The 25,766-nt window shown below is 41.4% G+C and overlaps 1 protein-coding gene across 1 annotated transcript in view; it reads left to right on the top strand.

Moving 5' to 3' along the window:
- Positions 1 to 791: 791 nt before the first annotated feature.
- WIF1 (WNT inhibitory factor 1) overlaps positions 792 to 25,766 on the top strand; it is a 69,736-nt gene continuing 44,761 nt past the window's right edge. The window contains exons 1-2 of the mRNA XM_003989002.5: positions 792 to 1,375; positions 1,871 to 2,010. Of these exons, the coding sequence (XP_003989051.1) occupies positions 1,228 to 1,375; positions 1,871 to 2,010 (288 nt within the window). The 5' untranslated portion in view covers positions 792 to 1,227. The remainder of the gene's footprint in view (positions 1,376 to 1,870; positions 2,011 to 25,766) is intronic.

The raw sequence follows: 25,766 nt of genomic DNA, 5'->3' as shown, positions 1-25,766 counted from the left end.
CAACCCTTTTCTGAGTCTGAAATCTTTCTAAGCCTCTTTTTTTTTTTTTTTTTTTAATCGTTTGCTTCCGTTTTCTTTGCGCAGCCGAGGGATTAGGCAGGGAGCAGGTTAAATCCCTTCTGAGGAGGTCGGGTATGTATGTTAGGCTGTAGCCCACCGCCAGCCAACCAGTCTTCCTTCCCATAGGCAAGGCCAGAGCTTGGTCTTCCTCCCAAGCGCCTGTGATTTCAGTACCACCGCGCGCGCCTCCAAGTTTGGGGAAACCCCAGCAAACATTAAGATTTTCATGGTTTTGTGAAGTCCTAGCCTCACGGGGTCAGGTGCACGTGTCATCCAGCGTCCAGGGAACTCTTCCCGGGTGAGCAAGGAGAAGAGTCTCCCCAACTGTGAAAGCGCCCTCCTTGATGTGAATCAAGTGCGGAATGAAAGCCCTGCGCCAGGAGCCAAGCCGAGCGCCTGCAGTCAAGGACACCACTGGACGGTGGATCGGGTTTTACACTGTATCAGCGTAGAGTATCAGCGTAGAGCGGCTCAGAGAGGAACGATAGTGGCGGAAAGGAAGAAGTGGAGGAGTATGTGCTTTCCTTTAGCACTGGCATAGGGATGGGGGGTCGTCGTTGTCATCGTCGTCATCATCACCATCCTCAGAGCTTAATCAAGCCACGCGATGTCCGTTCTTCCCCTTTGCTTCCTGCCAGGCCAGCCAGGCGAGAGGCAGAGGCGAGTGACGTCCAGGGGGCCGGTCTGAGCGCCCCTCTCCTCAACCGCCTACACCACGCGTTCCCTTTGCGCGCGCTCGCACCCGCGCCCCGCGGCAGGGACACGGCTTTTCCGAGAGTCCCGCGCTGCCCAGCGCCCCCCAGTGGCGAGCGGCTGGACCTCGCCACTCCTCGCTCGCACCTCACTCGCGCCCTCCCTTCCCGCTCTTCCTCTCGGCCTGTATTTAACCCTCGGGCTCTTGGCCTCGCCGTGCGTGCTGGCATCTCCCGCTTTGCCAGTCTCGCGTCTCCGCCGTCGCGTCTCCCTCCTGCGCCCCCTGCGCCTCCCAGCAGGCGCCGGCTCTCCCCTCCCTCCTCCTCCCGCTCTCGCGGACTCACTCGCACGGGAAGGAGGCGGCTGCACGCCTGGCCGTCTAAGCGGGCACAGCTCCGGCTGAGGGAGGACTTCACGGACGCAGGTTGGGTGGGTGCAGCGGCGAGAGCCACGGCGAGGGAGATCTGGGGTAGCATGGCCGGGAGAAGCGCCTTCCCCGCCGCCGCGCTCCGGCTCTGGAGCATCCTCCCGTGCCTGCTGGTACTGCGGGCGGAGGTCGGGCAGCCGCGGGAGGAAAGCCTGTACCTGTGGATCGATGCTCACCAGGCAAGAGTGCTCATAGGTAAGGCCCCCGCGCCCACTCCGTTCCCCTGCCTGTGCCTTTACTCTCTCCAGCGCTTCTGTTCAAGGAGAGATGCATGCATTTAAGGATCTTTTAAAAACTTTAATTTGCAAGGAAGGTTGTTCCCCTCCACCTTTTAATAAGCTATTTTCCACCTGAAGGCGTATGCCCTTCTCTCAAGAAACCTAAGCAGATCTAGTGTTCTGATCGCGCAGTTGTTAGTTTCCACAACCGTTAAGTTTTGCGGGGGACCCAGCGTTTGTTAACACCCGGTTACTCCGTGTCCACTCCCTTTCTTGAAAGCTTGTGTCTCTTAGCACCGTTCTTACCCCGTGCAGAGGAAAGTTAGTTGGTGCCAAGACAGGTGCGTGGTGTGTAGGCATGACCCATACCAATTCTTTAATGCTCCTTTTGCATGCAGTTTCTGGTTTGGATTCTTTTAAGTCCACCTAGTTTGATAGTTTTGTTTTTGTTTTCGTTTTTTTTTTAAACCAGGATTTGAAGAAGATATCTTGATTGTTTCAGAGGGGAAAATGGCCCCTTTTACACATGATTTCAGAAAAGCACAACAGAGAATGCCAGCCATTCCTGTCAATATCCATTCCATGAATTTTACCTGGCAAGCTGCAGGGCAGGTAAGTTCTGATACCAGAAGGGGTGGAGAAAATTACCCTTTAATATTTCCACTGCCCGATGGCAGGTAGAAATAATACGGTGTCGCGTATAGGCTGGTACCTTTTTACCACTTTTAAGAGTGATTTCTCATGTGATTTCCAACGCCAATAAAGAGCTAAATCGTGTTTATTGAAACATGTCCCATAAATTAAAGATTCCCAGAAGAAAAGGGGAAGCATTGTGCCTAAGCTTGCTATTTTGATATGACTGTGTCTTCAGGTTGCTAGAGACAAATACCAACATCACTTCTTCCTGTGATCAGTGACATTAAAACTAAGTATCTAGAAGACTCTTTTCCCCATAGTATATACTAATCATGTTTGACATTATTTATACTTTATAGCAAATTTTAAACTCTAAGTATTTTTGACATTGTGCATTTGAAAAAAAAATTGTTGAATGTTACTCACTGGAACAATGCAAATGCGATACATTTCTGGTTCAACTTCACAGCCTCAAAGTGTCATATAAGAATGTTTGTAAAATATTGCAGGCTATTGATTTTTTTAAGTAGCATTTTAAATACGTTCATATGGAAAAAGAAAGCTGCAATATATTTTTATGAAGAAGCAGACATTCTCTTAGCACACATCCTTTGTATTACATCCTTTGTATGTTACCTTTTGTACAGTTCCAATATTACACAAATGAGCTCTAATTTTGGAAAGAAAGGGAGAATAAATGTTATAGGGATTTAATTTCTTTTGTGCAGTTGGAGAATTTACTGTAGAGGACAAAGAGTAAGTAATAAATTCTTTTATTCATTAGTTGGTAAAATATGTCCACTATGAGAGTCATTGTAATTATAATTAAAATCACATTCTCAGGTCCTTTTTTAAATCCATATTACTTAAGTGGCCATTTTTGTGACGAATGTGATCCAGAAGACACTTAATTAAAAGTAATTGTTTTGAATTGAGAAACCACTTTGTGTCTCTCTAATTATCTGTTATATTTGGGGTGTGATCATTTCAATTGTCATTTTTCCCTCAGGTCTGTTCTCTCATTTTTCCCCCTAAAATAAACCAAATCTAGACCCATTGACACTTCCATCATTGTAAAAAAAATAGTTGTTTTGGATCCATCAGGGTTCATAACAGGAAGGTCATCTATTCTCACACCCCCATTTAGCAGATAAGTTCACTGAGGTGCCTATTGCTCCAAAAGAGACTATCCCTTTTCTTCCTATAGAATTCCCTCTTCATGGATACTTTATAGACAGTTAATTATGGAATATTGTGAAATCAGTAATAATTTAATGAATGACCTTTTATCATCTCTTTTTTCTTTTCACCTGAATGTATCTGTGTTTGACCATTTGTCAGATGAGATCAACATTAATTCCGTGTTTGTTTGTTTTTTAATGTTTACTTATCTTTGAGAGAGAGAGAGAGAGAGTGAGGAAGGGAGGGGCAGAGATGGAGGGGAACAGAGTATTCAAATTAGGCTCTGCGCTGAGAGCAGAGAGCCTGATGGGGCCCCCAAACTCTCAAACTGAGATCAGATCCTGACCTGAGCTGAAGTTGGATGTTTAACTGACTGAGCCACCCAAGCGCCCCTTAATTCGGTAGTTTTAAAAAGGACACTTTTTTAACCTATACTTTCATGAATTTGTAAGCACCATTGGAAGGTCGCTTAACTTACACCCCTTCCTAGCTGAAAGCATTTGATCACTGTAAGAGAAGCAGAAGGTATCAACGGTTCTTATTTATTTATTTTTCATATGCGTTTGTCTTCTGAAGAATGGAATTTGAAGCAAAGGCTTAAATGCCATGCTATCTCCCCTGTTGGTTTATGGCTAGTGCAGGTTTGCAAACACTGGCATGTTATTGAGTACAAAATGAATCACAGATCAATCTCCAGAATATCTCTTGTAAAGGATTAGAGAAGACATCAGAACTGGCATGGAAATAAGGCTTCTAGCATCTTTTTTTCTCCTGTTTAGTTGTTAATAGCCATTGTGGCTTATCTCATTACACTGGACAATGTTAGCCCCTCAGTTACCTTGCTCTTTATGCTTTCTGCTCTGGGCAGGTACTCTGGAGTCTGTCTTATTTAGCAGGAGGCTAGGTGAGAAACGTGTGATCTACGCAATGCCAAACAGCGGGACATTTAAAAATATTACTTAAATGTTGCTTATTTTACTCAACAACGTTATGTGACTCCAGCAGCATCATTTTTGAAATGCATGGACATTTTGAAGATGAGAAAAATAATCACTTCAATAGCAATTAAGTCTTTTGAAAGGCATCTCTGGCTAAAGCCAAACCACATCAAAACATCGACATGGAAAATGAAAAGCTCACTCCATTATCTAGTTATTTCATCCAAATAATATCAAGCATTTAGGGATTTCGATCATTTGAAATAACTTTTATGTCCTACTTCAAACAGATGCAAATAAAAAAATTACAGTGAGATTCGTTTCCCCACATCAAGTTGCTCAGGTTTTTAAGAGTGTTTTAAGTATGTGGAGAATTGGGCACCCTTGTATGTGGCTGATGCCCCTTGAGCCTTTCTGTAGAGCAATTTGATTCTGAGAGCAAAAAGCGTGATACGGATCCTTTGACTGGAAATTTTCCTTCCAGAGATTCATCCTAAGGAAAGGATGTCCTAAGGATATTAATAAAAATTTAGGTGCAAGACTGTTCCTCATTACACTACTTATAAAAGTCAACATGTTGGGGCGCCTGGGTGGCGCAGTCGGTTAAGCGTCCGACTTCAGCTCAGGTCACGATCTTGCGGTCCGTGAGTTCGAGCCCCGCGTCAGGCTCTGGGCTGATGGCTCAGAGCCTGGAGCCTGCTTCCGATTCTGTGTCTCCTTCTCTCTCTGCCCCTCCCCCCTTCACGCTCTGTCTCTCTCTGTCTCAAAAATAAACAAACGTTAAAAAAAAATTTTTTTTAATAAAAAAAAATAAAAGTCAACATGGGTAGAATGTAGAGGCCCAGTGATAGTGGCAGGAGAATGCAAAGAAGCATTAATAAGAATATTCTAGAGATCTAACCAATGCCACAGAAGAAAGATATTCATGACAGATTAAGTCAGCAGTGTATAACAGTATATTCTGATTCCATTATAAAATATGTAGGCAGACATAGGAACAAACATCTGATAAACCTCTGATTCTCCTGGGTATTAACATTAGTCACATTTGCATATTTTACATTTTTGTTTTTCCACAATGAATGTGTATTGATTTGTAATTTCAAAAAACGATTTTACATTAGATACGTACAAAAAGTTATACTTTAGAGTTTATGCGTGTATGACATTCTACATTAGTTTACTTATATTTATTACCCAGTATCATTTTTTAAATGTTTTTTTTTTAATTTATTTTTGAGAAGGAGAGAGAGCACAGGCAAGGGAGGGGCAGAGAGAGGGGGAGGCAGAGGATTCAAAGCAGGCTTTGCACTGATAGCAGAGAGCCCGATGTGGGGCTCAAATTCATGAACCATGAGATCATGACCTGAGCCAAAGTCAGACGCTTAACCAACTGAGCCACCCAGGCGCACCAATACAGTATCATTTTTACACCACACATCACTCAACAAAATGATAAAACAGGTGGTTTTTGTGGCTGACTATAGCTATGGAGCCCAAAGAATTCACTAATGCTTCTCTGATTCTCACCAGTTTCTTTCAAGATCCCTAAAAATCTGCCTACGAAGGCTTTCCTATCTGAAATCAGATGGCCTGACCTCTTTCTCTCACTGAAATCCTCATTTTCCATTGAAAACCCTGTCTCTACTTTATCTCCCATTTAAAATACTCATTTACTCACATGCCCTTCTCAAGGCCTTTAGATCCGAGAAGAATTTCTATTAAAGAGGTTTAGGCTTAAAGGATTTTTAGTAATCAAGGGAAAACACTCTTTATTGCTGTATATAACTTTTAATAGTTGATATTTTTCAATGAGGCATTCCTTATTCTAATTTTTCTCCATATTTGGGACAGGTAGGGACCATGAGTGACCATTTTGGTTTTCTAAACGATGCACTAATTAAACATTTTATTTGGAAAATAACTCTTTCTGAAACTAATGGCTTTCAAATAAAACCTTAATGAGAAGTTTTGTTGGACAAATCTCAATTCCAGTATTAGGACACCACTGCTGATTTCCATATGAACCAAGTTGGTTCAAGGCCAAAATTTTTTGTTTATATAGATCTTATAAACAGATCTTTATTTATAAAGATCATATAGACTTGAACTTAACAACTGTAATATATTCTATCACCTGCACATAGATGCTAAGGTACTACGAATCTAGTACGCAGTTAATAGGCCATCTCTTTTTATGTTGGCTTTTTTTTTTTTTTTTTTTTTTTTTTTGCAGTGGTGATGGATTTATGCTGAGCCATATCTGTACTAGTTTTCCAACCTCCTTATGACCAAATGCCTGGATTTCTGAGATGGTTGGCAAGGGTTGGGGTGAAATTGGTGTGTATGGAATAGAAATTCTCTGGGTGAAGATAACCAGCCAGTATTAACTTCCAACCCACCACGTGGATTACCAAGCAAGCCCTAACCATCTGTACCAACAGGTCCAGATCTTAAAGCTTGTTATTATGTGTAGCGGTCACAATCCTTGTGACCACCAGAAGTCAGTGACAGAGCTTCATTTCCGTCAGTTTCAAGATGTTTAAAACCAAAACTTAAAAGCATCGTGGTGGATACAGGAAAGAAAGGGGAGAATTTTGTCTGCTGTGCTGGGGAGTGGGTGGTCACATGTATGTTGTGAACGCATTGACTATTGGGTTAAACTGCAGAAATGTGCTTGTTTTATGCATCACCTTACAAAACAGAAAATACTACATATGCCGAAAATGTAGCATATTGAGTACAATGGTTTCCCATTATGTAAGGAACATAAATGTGTTCATAATCCTTCCTCGTTTCCCTATCAATTAAAAAAACACCCTGATGGGGCGCCTGGGTGGCGCAGTCGGTTAAGCGTCCGACTTCAGCCAGATCACAATCTCACGGTCCGTGAGTTCGAGCCCCGCGTCAGGCTCTGGGATGATGGCTCGGAGCCTGGAGCCTGTTTCCGATTCTGTGTCTCCCTCTCTCTCTGCGCCTCCCCCATTCATGCTCTGTCTCTCTCTGTCCCAAAAATAAATAAACGTTGAAAAAAAATTAAAAAAAAAAAAACCACCCTGAATTAACTCCGACTTCCCTAAATAATAACAATAATAATACAAAATCAAGTATGAAGAAAGCTAAGAACTTTGCCTGGGTGGTGGTGTCTTTGAATGACTCCACTCAGTAGCACCCAAATTCAGCTTTAAAATGAGGAAGGTACTGTTGAAAAAAAAAAAGAAAAAGAAAAGAAAACTCAAAAAGAGATCATTTGCCTGGAAACTGACTCAGACTTTTGCTAATTTTTTTTTTTAAGTGGAATCATTCCACTGATGTGTTTCTGTAATATGAACCAGATAATCCAATTATGTCATGAAAATGTCCCTAAAGCTCCGGATAACTTGTTTTTGCAGTACAGCGTTTGATAACGATGTCGCACTGGTCCCATTAAACTGGCTGCAGTTTGCAGTCTCAAATTTCCCGTTGGACTGCTCGAGGAAAGGAGACCTGTCTCAAAATGGGTTTTTTCCTTCTTTTCTCCCCTTGACAAAAATGAAAGAAAAGCAATAGAGAGTGAGTTTTAATTCAAGCACTACCTCTCCCTCGTCAGAGGAACTACCAAGTACCCTTACCCACTTCCTTCCAATTCTGTAAGTTATGGTAACACTTATTATTTGAGTCCCTTCATGTGTACTGTCCACATTTTTTCCTAATGGAGGTATGATTGTTTTGGTAGCTGCAACCCAAGTGGCTGCATACTTTCATACTCCTGGGGTTTGCCATCATACCTTTTCAGTGGTTTTATGTCATCAAATGGAGGAAATGCCTCGTGTTTTGACCCCTGGTCCCTGGTTTCAAAGTGGGAATGTGAATATGTTTACATACTGTGGGCATGAGTTTTTTTAAGAAGGTACTCCTATCAAAAACCCAGCTTTAAACTTTCCATGTTTGGATTCTGCTAGGCTGTGGCATTTTGCATTGTGGTGGTGCGGACATGCCACCAGGGATCAAAGAGTAATTCTGCAGAGAGCCCATTTCATTTAGCAAAGCAGGCATGTGCCAGCCATCTGTTGTATCTGCTGATAGAAAACAGCAGTAAGTTTCTCAAACTTTTGCCAGAAAAAAAAAAAAAAAAAGCTTTATTGCTTAGAGGAGATGAGTTACAAGGTACCTTGTAAGCCCCATCTGGTTCTACAGCGATTTACATGGCACAAATGTAAACTCTGCTACGTCTTGCTTACATGGTGGTATAAAGGCATGTAAACAAACCCTTCGCTGCTATCCTCTGCGTTTATTCCTGACTTTAAAATGCTTGCACAAATAAAAATCTTTTAAATTGTTGTGGTGAAGCGGAAAGGAATGGTACTCAATAAAGCATTTTGTGTTGGATTAAACTCATTTAACTTAAATGTCCCTGACGTGTCGTGAGAGGAAAAGTTCGGGGATTAAGAGTTTGGTGACAGTGTTCTTCATCCTGTAGCTGGATCTCTGGAGGAGGCATTGTCAGGTTAGGATTCTTTTGCCGCAAAAAGTTGGCCAACTTGCCCCATTTGCCAACCTGGGAGTAACTTGGTTACACTGCTGTGAACCTTTAGGGGATGGGGAGGTGTTCTCCCCTGCAGCATTTCTCTGCCTCAAGCACTCAGTCGATCACCAAACACAGACAACAAACGTAGAGCACACAGAGAGGAATAAACATGGTCCCTGCCCTCAGGGAGCTTATAGCCTGGGAAACGTTCAGCATACTCATCCGAATAAGGTTAGAAAGTCTAGGATCGGTGGAGAGCACCGAGAAGGCCACTCTTTTCCCTGCCTGGAGGAAGAGAAGGCGGGAGCTCTTCCCTGAGCTCACTGAGCAGGTGTGTCTGAATTAATTCCTGAAGAATGCGGAAAGCATCCATCAGACCCGCATGGTAGGAAAATACCTTCCAAGCTGAGAGCTCAAGGGCGTTAAGTGCACGGAGGTCTTAAAGGGGAAGGCAAGTGGTAGGTGATCATGAGTGGCCTCGTACACATCTGAGAGGTCGTGGGGATGATGCCCCAGTGAAGGGGATGTCAAGGTCAAATAATGGAGATGGTTCTGGGGGAGAAGAGAAGGTAGAAACAATTCAGGGATATTTCTCTCTTCTCTCTACTATGAAAAGAATGGACTCGACATTTTGCAGGTTTGTCCCAGGGATATATTAAGTACATGTTTGATTTATGTCTTGGGTGGACAGTGGCTTTTGTAAAATCATCATTTAGCTCTTCTTTCTTACTAAACCTTTGGAAAACTTTGTGATGGTTAGTCTCTGCTCCAGGTTAGTTTTGTTTGTTTGTTTTTCCTTGTGTTTTTTTTGGGGGGGGGGTTGTTTTGTTTTGTTTTTGTTTTTTGTTTTTTGTTTTTTTTTGGCAGTAGGGCATAGAGCTATTAAAAAACCGCACTTTGTTGGGATGCCTGGGTGGCTTGGTCGGTTAAGCGTCCGACTTCGGCTCAGGTCATGATCTCACGGTCCGTGAGTTCGAGCCCCGCGTTGGGCTCTGTGCTGACAGCTCAGAGCCTGGAGCCTGCTTCAGATTCTGTGTCTCCCTCTCTCTCTGCTCCTCCCCTGTTCATGCTCTGTCTCTCTCTGTCTCAAAAATAAATAAACGTTAAAAAAAAATTAAAAAAAAACTGCGCTTTGTGTGTAGAACGTTTTAAAAAATCAATTTAGTTTTCTAATGGAACTTAGAACTTTGAACTTAATGTAAAAGGAAGCTTAAATAAGGAAAAGAGTGTGTTAATTTGTGAAAGAATTGATTGAGCATCTATGCCCAACTCCCATACCTTTTTAAGTATCAAGAGAAGTACAATAAAGGTAAAGAAATTACACTTGGCAGGTAATGCTTCTGTTTAAATGATGAGAAGTGGACGTTGGACATTGAGTTATTTAAAATAAGCCTGCTTCTTCAAGTATTAGATGTTCTTTTAAAACTTACTGGCTAAGAGGCACCTGGGTGGCTCAGTCAATGAAGCATCTGTCTCTTGATTTTGGCTCAGGTCACGATCTCATGGTCCTGAGACTGAGCCCCAGACTGAGTGTGGAGCCTGCTTAAGATTCTCTCTGCCCCTCCCCTGTTCATGTGCATATGCATGCTCTCTCTCTCTTTTTCTCCAAAACAACAAACAAACAAACAAACAAACACACTTATCAGTTAAAATTCTAAAATCCTAGGACAATTTCTGTTCTCTGTTTCCCTCAGATAGACTTATGGATTTTGTCTTCTTTTTGACTTTTCTAGATGAATGTGATTAAAGAATCCTGAAAACTGTCAGGCCTCATTTGAAACCCATTCACCCGACCACAGTGTCACAGAGCAGCTATGGATTGTGTGGGCCTGAAACAGGGGACAGATGCAGGATTGACTTCTTAGCTGGCAATATGAGAAAGGAGATGAACACAGTTCTTGCTTAGCTACTCTTGGCCAGAACCCAGATCGTGCCCCAGGGAGGCAACACGTGACTAAGAACCAATTTTCTGCCCTTGAGAAAAATTAGAAGCTAACTGGAGAGGTGGATATATACAAATCGATCATCCAAATAATTGCTGGGAAGCGGTATTATAGCAGGACTAGGGCATTCTCAGGTTATAATGAGAGCATGGAGAAGGAACTCCAGAGCTGAGCTGAGCCTGACAGTTGAGCTAGCCAAGCAAAAATGTGGAAGAGGGGATGGTTTTTAGGAAAGGAAACAGCACGAGGCGACGTATAGAGACCAGAATGACATTATCTGGGAACCAGTATATCGGTGTGGCTGGAGTGTATGTGCAAGTAGGAAGTAGAGAGTTGGTCCTAGAGGACTTTGTCCAGCAAGTTAACGCATCTTGTGTTTACTCTACAGATGATGTTGAGTTATTCCATGAAATACAGCAGAGGACTGTAGGGTCAGAGTTACATATTTAGATATTGTGTTAGTGGGATGGAAGATAGCTTTGAAGGGAACAGACTGCAAGGAGAGAAATCAGGAATAATTAATATATACAAGATCAGAGGGGCGCCTGGGTGGCGCAGTCGGTTAAGCGTCCGACTTCAGCCAGGTCACGATCTCGCGGTCCGTGAGTTCGAGCCCCGCGTCAGGCTCTGGGCTGATGGCTCGGAGCCTGGAGCCTGTTTCCGATTCTGTGTCTCCCTCTCTCTCTGCCCCTCCCCCGTTCATGCTCTGTCTCGCTCTGTCCCAAAAATAAATAAAAAACATTAAAAAAAAAAAAAAAAAGATCAGAGATGAAAAGAAGGGAAAAATGGATTGGGGAAACATTTCGGAGATAAAAATACAAAAGTCTTGGTGCTAGGAATAAAGAGCATCTCATTTCCTCCACTGTCTGCTTCATTAACTTGGCAGTAGCCCTGTTAGCTTTCCTGCCCCCAAGCCCATCCTTCATGTCCCAGGGCCTTTGCACATGATGTTTCCACTGCTTAGAATTTACTCCCACTAGATTTCTATGTGGTTTGCTCCCTCATTTCCCCCATGTCCAATCAAATGTCACCTCCTCTAACAGGCTTTCCCTGACTCCCCTCTGTAAAACATCAACCACCACCCTCATCACACTTGAGTCTACTTCTCTGCTATATATATTTTTATGGCCCCAAGAATAATGATTATACTTGATTATATTTTATTTTAATTGTTCAACCCTCCCATTCAATGTAAGCTCATGAGAACAAGGACTTTGTCCTGTTCACCATGTAACAACTCCAGGTCCTGAAACAGCTCTTGACACACAATAAGCAGTCAATAAACTATATGTTGAATGAATTAATACATGATGTAGATCCCATTATTATTCAAAGTTGATAGATAAGGCAGCAAAGACAGAGAGGAGCAAAAGAAACATGGGTAGCAAGTGGCAGAGCTGGAATTCAAACCTAGGCAGTTGGGATCCAGAGCCCTTGCTCTGATAAGTGCTAAATAGAGGTATGAACACAGAATGTGAACACAGAGGAGGTAACAAGAAACTCTGGCTGAGGAAGGAGGGCCAAGTTTCGTCAGAGAAGACAGAATAATTGAACTGGGAATTGAATCTGTTTAATGAGCTGAGACAGGAGTCAGGTGTAGGGAGAAGGACTGTCACAGGTAGAGGCAAAGGATCTGGGAGAGTGCGTTCTGGGAAGAGGTAATGGTGCCTCGGACAGGGGCCGGATGTATGCAAGGGAAAATATTGGGGTCCAGAGCTGGGAGGCAGGGTGTATGTGTGTTTAGATGAGGCTGGACATTTGGGAAAGGCCAGAGGCAGAAACAGTAGAACCCATGGAAAGGTCACTTAACTCAATTCTTTTATCTGTAAGAAAAGCAGTTTAGTTAACTCTGAAATGCTTTCCAGGGGCACCTGGGTGGCTCAGTCAGTTAAGCGTCTGACTTCGGCTCAGGTCATGATCTCACGGTTCGTGGGTTCAAGCCCCACATCGGGCTCTGTGCTGACAGCTCAGAGCCTGGAGCCTGCTTTGGATCCTGTGTCTCCCTCTCTCTCTGTCCCTCCCCCACTTGCACTCTGTCTCTCTTGCAAAAATAAATAAACATTAAAAAAATAAAATAAAAAAATAAAATGCCTTCCAAATTCGAAACTATTATGATTCTATCTCTTAAGAAAACATCATCAATCATTTTAACATTAACGGTAATATCTGTATTCAAATTGCAATATCTTTATTTTTAAAAATCAAGACAGAAAGATTCTTCCTCCAAAATTGTCCTATTTGTTGTGAAATTTACAGAGGTTCATCTCAGTATACTCCTTTATTTATCGTATGTTGATGATAATACCCAATACTTGCATAGCATATACTTGCTGGGAGCTTTGTAGATACTCTCTCATCAGATCCTCACAGAAAGCCAGAGGTAGGCACTAGTATTGTCCCCAGTGTATAAATGAGGAAACTGGGGTGTGAGGAAGTCAAATTACTTACCTGAGACTACGCGGCTAAGAATACCTATGTACATGTTTATACACTTGAGAGAAGTTATTATGGATGTCTTCGCATCCAAAAAAATACCAATTCAAAGAACAATTTATCAATGCTTACTATGTCCTAGGTTCTGAGAATACAAATTTTAATTGATCCAACTGCCTTCTAGGAATTCACCAGCTGGGGGTGAAGACCGTGGCATCAACAACGCAATAATAATTGTGGTGAGCTCTCAGGGCCAACATGTGTGGTTGGATGGGCTTTTTCATCTCATAAGGGGAACTGACCAAAGCAGTGAGTTCAACCTGACCAAGCTGAAATCCAGCTCTTCGACATTTCACCTGTCAAATCTGACAGCATGCCACAGAGCTGCCTCTGTCCAGAGGGGCACTTCTACCTAATTTGCACACAGCCTTCATATGGGCCAGGAGGCCCCCGTTACATGCCCTAAGAGAATTCCTACGGGAGCATAAAGCCAGAGGGTTTTGCCACTGGTCAGGTACATTTACAATTACTTGTATGCTGAAGAAGATATCACAGGAAAGATAACATCTAAACTGGGTCACGAAAAACGTTCAGTAGGCAGAGCATGACCAAGGCAGGTGGGGCTGGGATGGATGTTCTGGGTATGTTGAATGATGCGTAGGAAGGTACGCAGGATTGAGAATCACTGGTGTGGTTGGAGTAGGACTGTTAGTCCCAAAAAGTTTGAGACCATGATGACTTCTGTATGGCAGAGTTGACTTGTATTACAGAAAATAGGGAGCATGATAACGAGACGGTAACATCGTGCCTGCGTCCAAGATAACTTTGGTGGCAGAGGGAGGGTAGATAATGGGGTGCCAGATGGAGAGGGGATACTGGGGTGCCTGGCTGAGGACAAGGAAACAATTAGGAAGTTTTAAAAGACATTACAAGGTGACACGAGTATGAAGTAAGGCAGGGGGTAGGGAGAGAGAGGAAGAAGCAGATCCCAGAGAGATCTCTCAGGATAATTGACATGTAGGTGCTATGGTAACAGGGGACTGGAGGATGACTCTAAGCTGGCTGGACAGATGGTCGGATGGTTATGTCTTAACTGAGAAATTAATTACAGGAGTAAGCGCAGAACGGTTTGAGGTACAAACCGTTTGGAACTTCCCGAACACGAATTTTCTGCTGAACATTCAGACGGCAGAGTCTGGTATGAATTTGAAAACTGGAGTCTAGGGCAAAGATATGAGATGTAGAATCGAAAGACTGATTTTGGAGATTGAGAGTTTTTCTTCTCTACCTAGCTCTCTTCCTTCCTGGTTTTGACCTCAACTCAACAGATACTTGGGGTCCTACAAAATGCCAAAGCTTGTGCCGAATGCTAAAAACACAAATATAAATTGTATATGAAGCTTGCTCTCAGTCTAGTATGACAACAGATATGAACAAAACAACAACAATGCAATAGTAAATGTATTGTAATTGCAAAATGAACAAAGTGCTGTGAAAATACTGAGGAGGGAGCATAACTCTTTTGGGAGAGGAGTGAATTAATCTACACAGAGTTCCTGGCGCTCTTCAGGGCATAGCCTGAAGCCTGTGAAACTAACATATGCACACTTGGAACAACTCTGCTTAACTTCATGGCTTTTATGTACTTGAGACAGTATGGCCTAATATATTCTGCTTTCTACTTGCTATTATTATTGTTGTTGTTGTTGTTGTTTTGGAAAGGAATACAACAAATGTCACTATACCACTAGGTGACAGAGAAAATCATCTCTCCAGAATCAAGCGTCTAGAAATACTCTTGGGGAAAACAGTCTGTGGGAGCTGGAGATATGCCTGAATAAACCCATACTATAGAGCTTGTTAGGATGCCTGGTTTACAAGGGCTATTTCAGTATTAGTCATGGATGCACCACTGGGTGGGCGGGGGGGAGGGGGAGAGGCGGTGGGATTCACATCTGAAGTCCACGTAGATTTATCTCCTATTTAAGGCAATACCCTGATGGAACCCGAATAAACTTGTAAAATTACTCTGATGTTTTCCTTTTGAGTACTTATAGTGAAGCCATTTGACTCCTGTCATTTGTTAATTCGATCAATATTCCTGTTTCCAGTTGGAACTTGGTAAGACGTTGAAATTGTATTTATATCGCTGTCACTTACAGCAGTAGCCAGCAGGTGGCAATGTAAAAGTTACTTCTTTGTGGAATTTTCCATCTCAGCATTTTTTAAGTCTGTGGGGGTGCTCTCTAACAGAGCCCAATTTGTAGGGTACTGTGATCTTACATAACTCATTTCAATAGGCCATTAATATATTCAGTAAGTTAGGAAATAAACTATCTCAAATTCCATGTCACTGAAAACATCAAGACTCATCATAAATTTGAAAACTCATCCTAAATAAGTACAAATGTGAATGATTTCATTGTGCCCTGATTTTCTGTTTCTTCCTTTTAAACAATTGCTCAATCTCAAGCAGGAGTCAAGTTTTAAGTTATCTCTCCATATTCATCCAGTGTTTTGTTTTGTTTTTGTTTTGCCTTCTCTGGCTGTAACTTTAGGTGTCAACAGAATAGCAGAGTTGGAAGATATCCCAGAGTTCATTCACCCTATCAAGCCTAACCATTATCTGAAGCATCCATGAGTTGTGGTTTCTTAACTTCTAGTTGAACGTGTGCAGTGGCAGGGAACTTATTAAGGCAGATGTTACTGAATTATTTTAATTGTGTTAATCATAGAAAGGTTTCTTCATAATGGGCTACAACCTGCCTTCCCACTGTAACTTGAATCTCCCAAGACTCTACCAGTCTATGGACTTACACTGGGCATTTATACCCTGAAGTTTGTTGCCCCATCCTCTCCACTGCTAATGGAGGGTCTCTGGTTCATTTACTCCTACTTCTTTCCTGGCAAAGACCAGCTAGATCTGTGAATTCTTAGAAGGACTCTACACATGCCATCCTGGAGGGAGATGTCCTGACCTCTGCTGCTACATTATCGTCCTGGTGAGACCTGCTTGTCAGGTCTAGATGCAGCCTCTCTATGCTCCCTAAGCGATAAAGACTCAAGGGGCCACAGAGGGCTGTATTCTCCATAGGTCTTACCGTCTCAGAGCAACTTGGTGTTCTGTGCAGAAATGGGGAGTCTACCTCTGCTCCCTATTTGACATCGAACTTTATCACTTGGCACCTAAAACAACATGACCTAAGCCCTTTGGCCCCACTAGACACCAACATTAATTTCCTGCAGCCCATGTCCCCAAACATCCCCAATTTCTCCAGCTCCTTCGCATAAGCAATTTTGCATCTTTTCAACCTTGATTCCTAAATACTTAGCAAAAGTATAAAATTATCACAGATGGAATTTACTGGTATTTTACTCTTTATAGTCCCATGAGAAAATAATTCATTGCTAGAATTGGAGATTACTTCTAGAATTGTGAAATCATTTTTGGTTTACAAAACTTGTATGATAAACTAAAGGCGGAGAAGAAAAGGGAGGGGAAGAAAAATGGAAAATAGCTAACACTTACTAAGGTATTCTGTATGCCAGTCACTGTGCTAATAATCACTTCTCATCACTATCTAGTTTAATTCAACAACCCTGTGAGATTAGGGTTACTAATATTCCCATTCTACAAAAATGGCGACCGGGTCACAAAAAGTTATGCAAATTACCAAAGTTCACATATCTAGTAGGTAGTGGAGCCAGGATTTAAACTCAGGTAATCTGACTCCAGAATCCACGATGAAATGGCGTCTTGAACTCTTTTAAAACAGAGATTTTCCTGAATCTACGTCTTTATCCTTTAGACGTTTTATTGCATGCACACCACGTGCTGTGAAGCATGAGTTAGATACCACCCTGACCAATAAGAGCTGACACTCTTACAGGTGCTAAAATAGCATGGCTTTCAAATATTTGGTAAATATTTGATCGACTCACTTGAAATTGTCATCTTTAGTAGGTCAAAATGGTTGAATTTCATGTGATTTCACTTAAGAAGAAGAACTGACACTTGCTGAATATTTACCTCGTGCCAGAAGCTCTTCTAAGTAATTTATAGGTATTATCTCATGTAATTCTTGGACCAATTCTGTGAAGTGAAGATACTATTTTTATCTCCATGAAACGTATGAGAAGCCGGAGGCGCAGAGAAATTAAGTAACTTGCCCAAGATCATACCTTAGTCATCTGCAGGGCCAGGGCCTGAACCCTGGCAGTTAGATGCCAAAGTAGGTATAAATATGTCTATATTATGTCACCTCTGTGTTATCTAACAGTAGGCCAATCTGCCCATCCAAATCAATTTTTAAAGAAGCAGCTTCATTTAGAGAGTCGTATCTTATGAGGCCACTATCAGATCGACTAAGTCAAGATCTAGTTCAGAAGCTAAATGGAACAAATACAAAATCCATTCAGACTGGCTGAATGTCTTTGGTTCCCAAAGTTTGATCAGTAAATGTATCTGATATCCTGGATATCCATAGGCTTGAATTTGGAGACTTATCGTTGCATATCCTGTGTTGTCTGGGGTTTGAGGGAACATTTACTCATAAGCTGAATTAGTACAGCTCTCTTGAATTAAGGTAAGAGATTTCTATCATTCTGCTAATAGCAGTGACACCTTTCTATATCACACCTAATAGTTTAAAACATGCTTTCATTTATATTGTTTCATTGAGTTCACTCAGTCCTCCTAATGACTGAAAAACCATGCATTGCTAAAACTGTAGATAATTAAATATGAGGAATAAATGTGATAATTTGCAGTGGATGGCCTTTGGCCAAAAGTAAAATAATTCAAACCTGATCTTTAATAGCTGTACATTCTTCTATAATGCACAAAAGTTTTGCATCTGTGATTTTATAGAAAGGCTTTTGCCTTTCGATAAAAATAAATAAGGGCCCATTCAATAAATTCTATTTAAATTATAAGGAAACATTTTCAGTGGAAAATAAAAGTAGATTACCATTCCATTGCCATGGTGAGGATAGAAATAATCACCCTTCATCTGGGTTCATACTTGGTATTTCAGATATCTGTTGCCATCAATTCCTTGAGAAACTCTGCATAGCCAAGACTTTTCTAGAATGGTATTTACATGATTGTAGAAAGCTGTCCCCTTAACTTGAAGTTAAGAGAGATGATTGAATCTGCCCTTTTGAGGGGGACATGGGGCCAGTACTAGGCTCAGTGGGACAAGTGAGGCACTCGGGGTGATTGTGTGAACCTAGGAGTAAGTGCCTCCATACATTTACAGTCTGGGTGCCCTGATCACCTCCCCCTAGTCCAGGCGCTGACCATACTGGAGAACACGATGTGTGGCCGTTAATTTTACGTGTCAACTTGGCTGGGCCACACGGTGCCCAGACATGTGGTCCAACATTATTCTGGACACATCTTTGATGGTCTTCTGGATGACATTACCATTGAACTGGGAGACTGGGACATATGACCCTCCCCAGTGTGGATGGGCCTCATTCAATCGTGTGAAGGCCTGAATAGAACAAAAAGGCTGACCCTCCCACGAGGAAGAGAGAACTCCTCCTGCCTGACTGCCTTCAGACTGAAACACTGGCTCTTCTTGGGTCTTGAGCCTCCCTGCTTTCAGACTGGAACTGATACCACTGGCTTCCCTCAGTCTTTAGCTGGCCAACTGCAGATGTCAGACTCCCCAGCCTCCATAATCACATGAACCAATTCCTTATTAACTATTTATCTATCTGTCATCTATCCTATTGATTCCTTCTAGAGAGCTCTAATACACTGTTTTCTGTCTTAGCTGCCCAACAAGAGGAGAAGTTAACTATCAAAGAGAAGCAAACAGCAGCATGGGCCAAATCTTGATCAACTTAAATGCTTGGGGCCTTGGTTTCTTCAAGTGCTAAAAGGAAATCATTAATTTACTTTTTACCCTGGCAGCAAAATGCAGTTGCATAATGTGTACAAAGTACTTGACACATAGTCGACACTAAAAAAGTAGGGTCTTTTCTTCCCTTTATATTAATGAGCTGTTAGTGCTAAATGGAAGCCGTGAGGCCAAAGAAAGGTAGTCTGCCAGATCCCAGGCTAGGGAGTGTGCTGGCGGGGTGCCCAAACTCCACCATAAGTGATGGCGTCCCAGTCTCTGAACTCACCGTGTCCCACTGAGCTGGCCTCGGGAGATCTGGCTTCTGGCTCGGCTCCCACACCATCTATCTGGGGCTTCAGACAAGTATTTCATTTTCTTTCTCATCTGTAAAATAAGGGGTTCCTTTCAGTTCTAAAATGTCTGTGATTTGTTACTAGCCATTATCACTTCCGCATTGTTCTTGGTTCTGCGTTTGAATTCAAATCACAGAGAGAAAAACAACTTGGACCATACCATTAATTGTAGCAAAAAGGAAGAAAATGTGAGCAGAACTAACTTTCAAAATACGGTGTGCCTGAATCACACCAATAAAATCCAGCAAAATCTATTTTAGGCAACGTTTACCTGGTTTTCCAATAGTAGCTTGGTTTCAGTTCATTCAGTTTGACTAATAAACTCACGTTAGGAGTTCAGCTCTGAGGCAGGTAGGCCAGACAGCTATGTGACTCATATTAACCTTTAAGACCTTTTGACAAATGATTATTACTAGTAATATTTACTCTGTAAGACCTTCTTCAAATAATAGTTCCTTTCTAGACATTCGTAACACTTATTCCTTGCTGGGCTCTTTACAAAGGACTGAGGAATCAAGTCTGAGACTTTGTCTCTCTGTTACAAATGGAGGTTTTTACACTGCGAGCTGTCCCTGTAGTAATTATAACTTGCAGCACTCGTTCCTCAGTTACATAAACTAGACTTCATTAGGGTTTTCAGTACTTAATTTCCTGGGTATAACCCTGGGTATAACCATGAATCGTTACAGAGTTTTATTTCAAGTTCATTACTTTTTTCCATCATAAATGAGTACACCCTCTAGAAGTCTTTGGAAAATACAGAAAAAGAGAAGGAAGAATGGGAGAAGGGAAGTCATGTATAGTTAACTCACGTAAGAAAACGCTAAAATATTGGTGTTTTTCCACCTAGCGTTTTTCCGTTCAAGCAACAACTTGTGCCCTTTTTTGTTGTTGTCTGCTTGGGAACAGTGGGGCAGTTTCCCATGTTATTACGTATTCTGTAAACATGGTTTTTTAACAACCACACTATATTCTGTGGATTATTTAAACGTTCTCCTATTGGTGTTGTCTCTAGATAATTTTTCACTATTACAAATAACACTGTGAACAGCAACCCAAGGCATAAAAGTTTTTCCATAGGAGGATTACTTCCTTAGGGCTGAGTTCCACAAGTGGAATTTCTGAGTCAAAGCACTTGATAGTTGTGCAGGCTCTTGGCACATACGTTAATGCTGAATGGCTTATAATGGGGACTCCATACTTTCAACAGAATTATGCAAGGATATCCTTTTTAGTATTCTCTCTTTAGTATTTTTAGTATTTAATATTAGAGGCTTAATTCTAAACCTCGAAATGAGGCTTTCTAAATGGTCCTGGTGGCTGTTGATTTGTGCCTGCATTTTTAAGTTCTGACGAGTTTATCTCAGTAGGAGTTTCATACTGTAGGGGGCAGTGGGGGATCAGTAAGTGGCTGTCCTTTTCCAGAGAGGGATGTTAAGGTCGGCCAAGGGAAAGAGCTCTGCATAGGGATGATTAATTGCGAACACAGAACTCTTCAGATATATATTAATTATAAATTACGGATACAAATACAAAACCAGTGGGTGAATTGCAAAGAATAAAATAGGTCATTCCTTTTTAAACAGCAAAGAAACACATTTTCTATTAATCTGAAGTGGGTATGAATAAATATATGAGTTTTTCTGGACGTTTCAGGTACATAGATATGTGTACCCAGAAATATTTTGAAATAATAGTGATTGGAACACTTATTTCTGCATATATACCCTTTAAATAAGTTTTTTACATATTAAGTAATTTATTATTATGCTCCCAACACTCAGTGGTATAATTTTCTCAGTTTTAAAAGGCACAAAGTTCGAGAAGGATTAGCAAGTAGGTCAACTTCCAAGCCTAAAGAGTTATTGTCATCAGCGGCTAGAGCATAGCACTTTCTAAGAGGAAGAATGGCATATTTACTACATTTATCAAAATAAGGGAGCTCTGAGCAAATAAATATGCTTTTATAGGTGTTCCATAAAAGGGAAGACAAATTAATTTGCTGGTCAGAGCTCCCGGAGCTGGATATTCAAGCAGAGAGAGAAAGAGTTGGTTTAAAGGACCCTTTGGAGAAAAGTACTCAGGCAGCTGGATTCACTTGAACCAGAAGTCTTGATATTGGAGTAAATATTCTGCATTTTAGCCTTTGAAGTGTCTGTTAACTTGTCCTGAATTTGCTGTCTATGGAATAAAATGGTTCAGGCAAGAAAAAAAAAAGCCTGGTAGGTAGACACAAATTACTGTTTATAAACTGCTGGCTTCTCTGCTGCAGAGAATCTCCTGTAGCCACTTCAAGGACAGGAGCCCTCACCTGCTTCTTCGAGCAAAATCTCCTGCAGCGAACAGGTGGCAAACAGAAGGGAAATGGACAGGTCTGACCGAGGGATTCTCAGCCACCCTGTTGGCTCAGCCTAAGCAATCTCATCAATTGGTTATCAACATGTATCTCTGTAGTTTAGAAAATATCAGAAATTGATAAAGGCAACAGTGCGCATCCAGGATATCTGTGCAGCAAATTTCCAGGTTTGCACGTTTCTGAGATTGCTCATGAGGTCTTAGATTGTAAGAGCACAGAACTAAAACACTGACACTTTAAGAACTAGCTCTTTATCGAGCCCAGTTCTCTACCCGGTTTTCTATGCAGAAAGAATTCTGTTCTTCCCAAATGCTCAGGAGGGTGTTGATGTTAAACGCTGGAAGGATTTGTCAAGGGCTGCCTCCACTCAGAATCACAAACTCTTAGAAGGGGAGGGAATCTTAAAGGTTCTTTCCACCACCTGCATTTTCAGATTAGAAAACCACGGACCAGGGGTGATGCCAGACATTGTGAGAATCACAGAGTTAGCAACAAAGCTGGCAAAAGAACGTATCTTCTGACAGAGCTTCCCACTTTGTTTCCGTCTGAAACTTAAGGCTATGAGAGGGTTAATAACACCATATCACAATTCAACAGTCCCATAAAATGTGGAAGGAAAGAATTGCCTATAATTTTTCTCCCAGAATGAAGAATAAGGAAGTCTGTTGATCTGTTTTTAGGTTACACAGTCTAGCAAACACACAAACACATGTGCGCACGAGCACGTGCGCATACACACACACACACACACACACACACACACTAATGTGAAATTTTGAGGCAAAGCCAATGGGTTGGTCACTGCTCTGAATAACAGGATGAGGCAATAGCTGGAGAGGGCACTGGTCGGTTCTGGCCATCATCCATTTCACCCAGCACCAGTGGCCAAGATGTGGTAGGTATTTAGCAATGGTAGTGCCCCAAATCTCAGGCTGCTATCAGTATTGGGGTTTTTTTCTCTTTCATTTTAACATCCGTGTAATGGAGACAGTGGTAGGGAAGTATTATGGAAAGCACACTGAGCCAGTCTTGATGGATGGGCCTTGGAAATATAATTTAACCTCCCTGGCTCTCAGTTTCCCCAAATGATCTCCTAGACTTTTTCCAGCTCTAAAGTGTCATGTCTCCCCATCAGAGGGGCTTTGTGAAGACTGACCTGTTTACAAAGCTCTCTGAGATCCCTTATTGTGGAAATTCCAACAGTATCAAAAGAAATACAGATACAAAATTTTCAATGACATTTGAAAAGTGTTTAATAGTCAGATGATATATATCTTTAAACATAGTGTTGTTTTTAGGTGATTTTGAAAAGTTGGCCTGACCCTGTGCTAGCCTGTTTCTAAAAGCCTGGGTTCATAGGTTGGCTTTGTCTTCTATCCACTGCCTATGGAGGAAGAACAACATGACGTTAGCACAAAGTGTGGTGACCCTTTTGTTCTGATGTCCTCCTTTCAGTTCATTTTAGAACACTGGCTCTTTCTTGGAGGTGAATTCTTTCCCCTAGAATCCACCAATCCTAGAATTACAACCTCTCCCCCTTTTCTTCCTTCTTCCATTTAATAAACACGATGTTTCTCCATGGTCCTAGAACTGCTATTACTTCAATTTCCCCTAATAATATCACCCCAAGAAATATGGTACAACCAAAGAAAAGCGCTGAAGATGGAAATATATAAGAGAAAATGTCAAGGTGATTCTAAAAACAGGCTGATGGAAAGAGTACTGCAGAAATATTTACTCTCTGGGAGGAAGATAATTTAGAAATAAGTACTAAGGAAAGACTTGATTTTCTGGAACAAAGAAATTTTGGAAGGATCAGGAAGAGTAATATAGAGTAGCATAAACAAAGGATAAAACTTGGGAGTGGAAAAATTAGAAAAAGAAGTAGACAATGTACAGCCCAGAGCAGGAGGACTGGAGAGTGAATGCTGACAGGGAAGCTGCTTGTGAATGCAAAAGTCTTTTAAGGTCAATAGTCGATCAGCAGAGCAGAAAGGGATCTCAGCGTCTCTCAGCATATAGGCCAGATCTTTAACTACCTTCTGTAGGAACTCTGCCATCATCTGTGGCTATCCAGAGTTTCATCATTTTGATGGCCCACATTTTGTCTCCATCCAGAATCTTCCTTGCTACAATGAAACCTAGTTGCTTTTTGTTATACTTTTCAGGACTTGAGAACAACAGCCAAAAATTCATTTACATCAAAGTAGGACTCCCTTTCCAGAATGATATGTAAACAACAAACAAAACAAGAAGAACTAGAGACAACAATGAACTTGAAAAAGTAGTCAGTCTGAATACTTAATTTTCAAAAACACTCCTTCATAAGACTTCCTAAATGGTTTCAGTAGATTTTTGGTATGTTTTTCTAAATCCTTCTGATTCGTTCGTATCATTTATTTATTTTTTTTTTTCAACGTTTATTTATTTTTGGGACAGAGAGAGACAGAGCATGAACGGGGGAGGGGCAGAGAGAGAGGGAGACACAGAATCGGAAGCAGGCTCCAGGCTCCGAGCCATCAGCCCAGAGCCCGACGCGGGGCTCGAACTCACAGACCGCGAGATCGTGACCTGGCTGAAGTCGGACTCTTAACTGACTGCGCCACCCAGGCGCCCCTCATTCGTATCATTTAAAATAGATATTAATATTTTTTAAATTCTCGATTATTTTTTATTTTTATTTTTAAATTTCATTTTATTATTATTTTCTTGAGAGAGAGAGATAGAGCACACGCAAGTGAATGATGGGCAGAGGGAGAGGAAGGGAGAGAATCCCAAACAGGCGCCGTAAGCAGCATGGAGCCCAACACAGGTCTCGAGCTCCTGACTCTGAGTTCATGACCTGAGCTGAAATCAGACTTGAACGTTTAACCAATTGAGCCACCCAGATGCCCCCCCAATTCTTGCTTTTTAATTGAATTAATTTTTAATTAACCTACAATGTTATTTTAATTTTAAGTGTACAACATAGTGATTTGACAATTAAGTGTAGTCACCATCTGTCACCATACAACGTTATTACAATTTTATTGGCTGTATTCCCTATGCTGTACGTTTCATCTTCGTGACTTATTTTATAACTGGAAATTTGGACTTCTTAATCTTCATCTTTTTCACCTGTTGAACCACCCCTCTCCCCTCTGGCAACCACCAGTTTGTTCTCTAAATAGATACTAGTATCCTATCTAATGCATGACATGAAGGAAGAATTTTACACACAGTAAATTTCATAATCAAGTTGACTTTTTCCATATAGCAGAAGATTGCTAACTCATATTCAGTTTGTAACAAACCATGATTTTCCAGATCTGATTTCTCTACTTTCAGCTGCTCCCTTATACCTCAATGGTTGGCTTTTTGTCCCTGCAAATTTTATTCTAGTTTTAGTGTTGAGATGTTTTAATTGATTAAGAACATTTAGGTGCTTCTGTCTTCCAGAGTATTAAAAGCCACTTAATTTAAGAAAGGCCACAGCTTTTGTAAGCACCTTCACACTTTTTTTTTTTACAAAAGTCACTCATAGGAAATCTTGATAGATTGGTTTCCAAGACCAGTCTGAATGTAATACCACACAAACTCTTAAACTCTTAAACTGATTGTTTAGTCATCCTATAGAAGAGTGAAGGCTGGACTTCCCAATTGTGGGAAGCAATCAATAGTGATTTTGACATAAAGGTAGACTCTCTATTGCTTCCTGCCCTTTCTTTTGAGGAAGGACGTCAATTGAGGAAGCACTATTTGTTTCTTGTGACCCTATGTTGATATCCAGGTTATTCTTCAAGGTGTGAGAGTCATAAAAACAGATACTGATGTTAACAGGTCTATAATTTCCAAAGCCATCCTTTTTTTCTTTTTTGCAAAGAAAAAAAATACAGGACTCATTTCTCAGTACCTTTTAGTTTCCACACATTCATACAAGTCACGAGTTAGATCTTATTGGCCCTGCTGATTTGTGTACATCTGGTTTTCCCATCGGCCTATTTCCTTTCCTCTTTATGTAGCCTGTGGCCTTCTGTCACAACTGGACAGAAACTGGACCAAAACCAGCTCACTGATACCTCCTTAAAAACAATCAAACAGAAGATGTTAAAAGCTTGATCCTTTTCCCCTTCAGTGTACTGGTCTTCTTTGATCATCTGTGTGTGTGTGTGTGTGTGTGTGTGTGTGT

This window comes from Felis catus, chromosome B4, assembly GCF_018350175.1.
Source record: "Felis catus isolate Fca126 chromosome B4, F.catus_Fca126_mat1.0, whole genome shotgun sequence".
Lineage (NCBI taxonomy): Eukaryota > Metazoa > Chordata > Mammalia > Carnivora > Felidae > Felis > Felis catus.
Note: the sequence above shows the minus strand (reverse complement) of the source record. Positions and strands in the feature narration are given on the sequence as shown.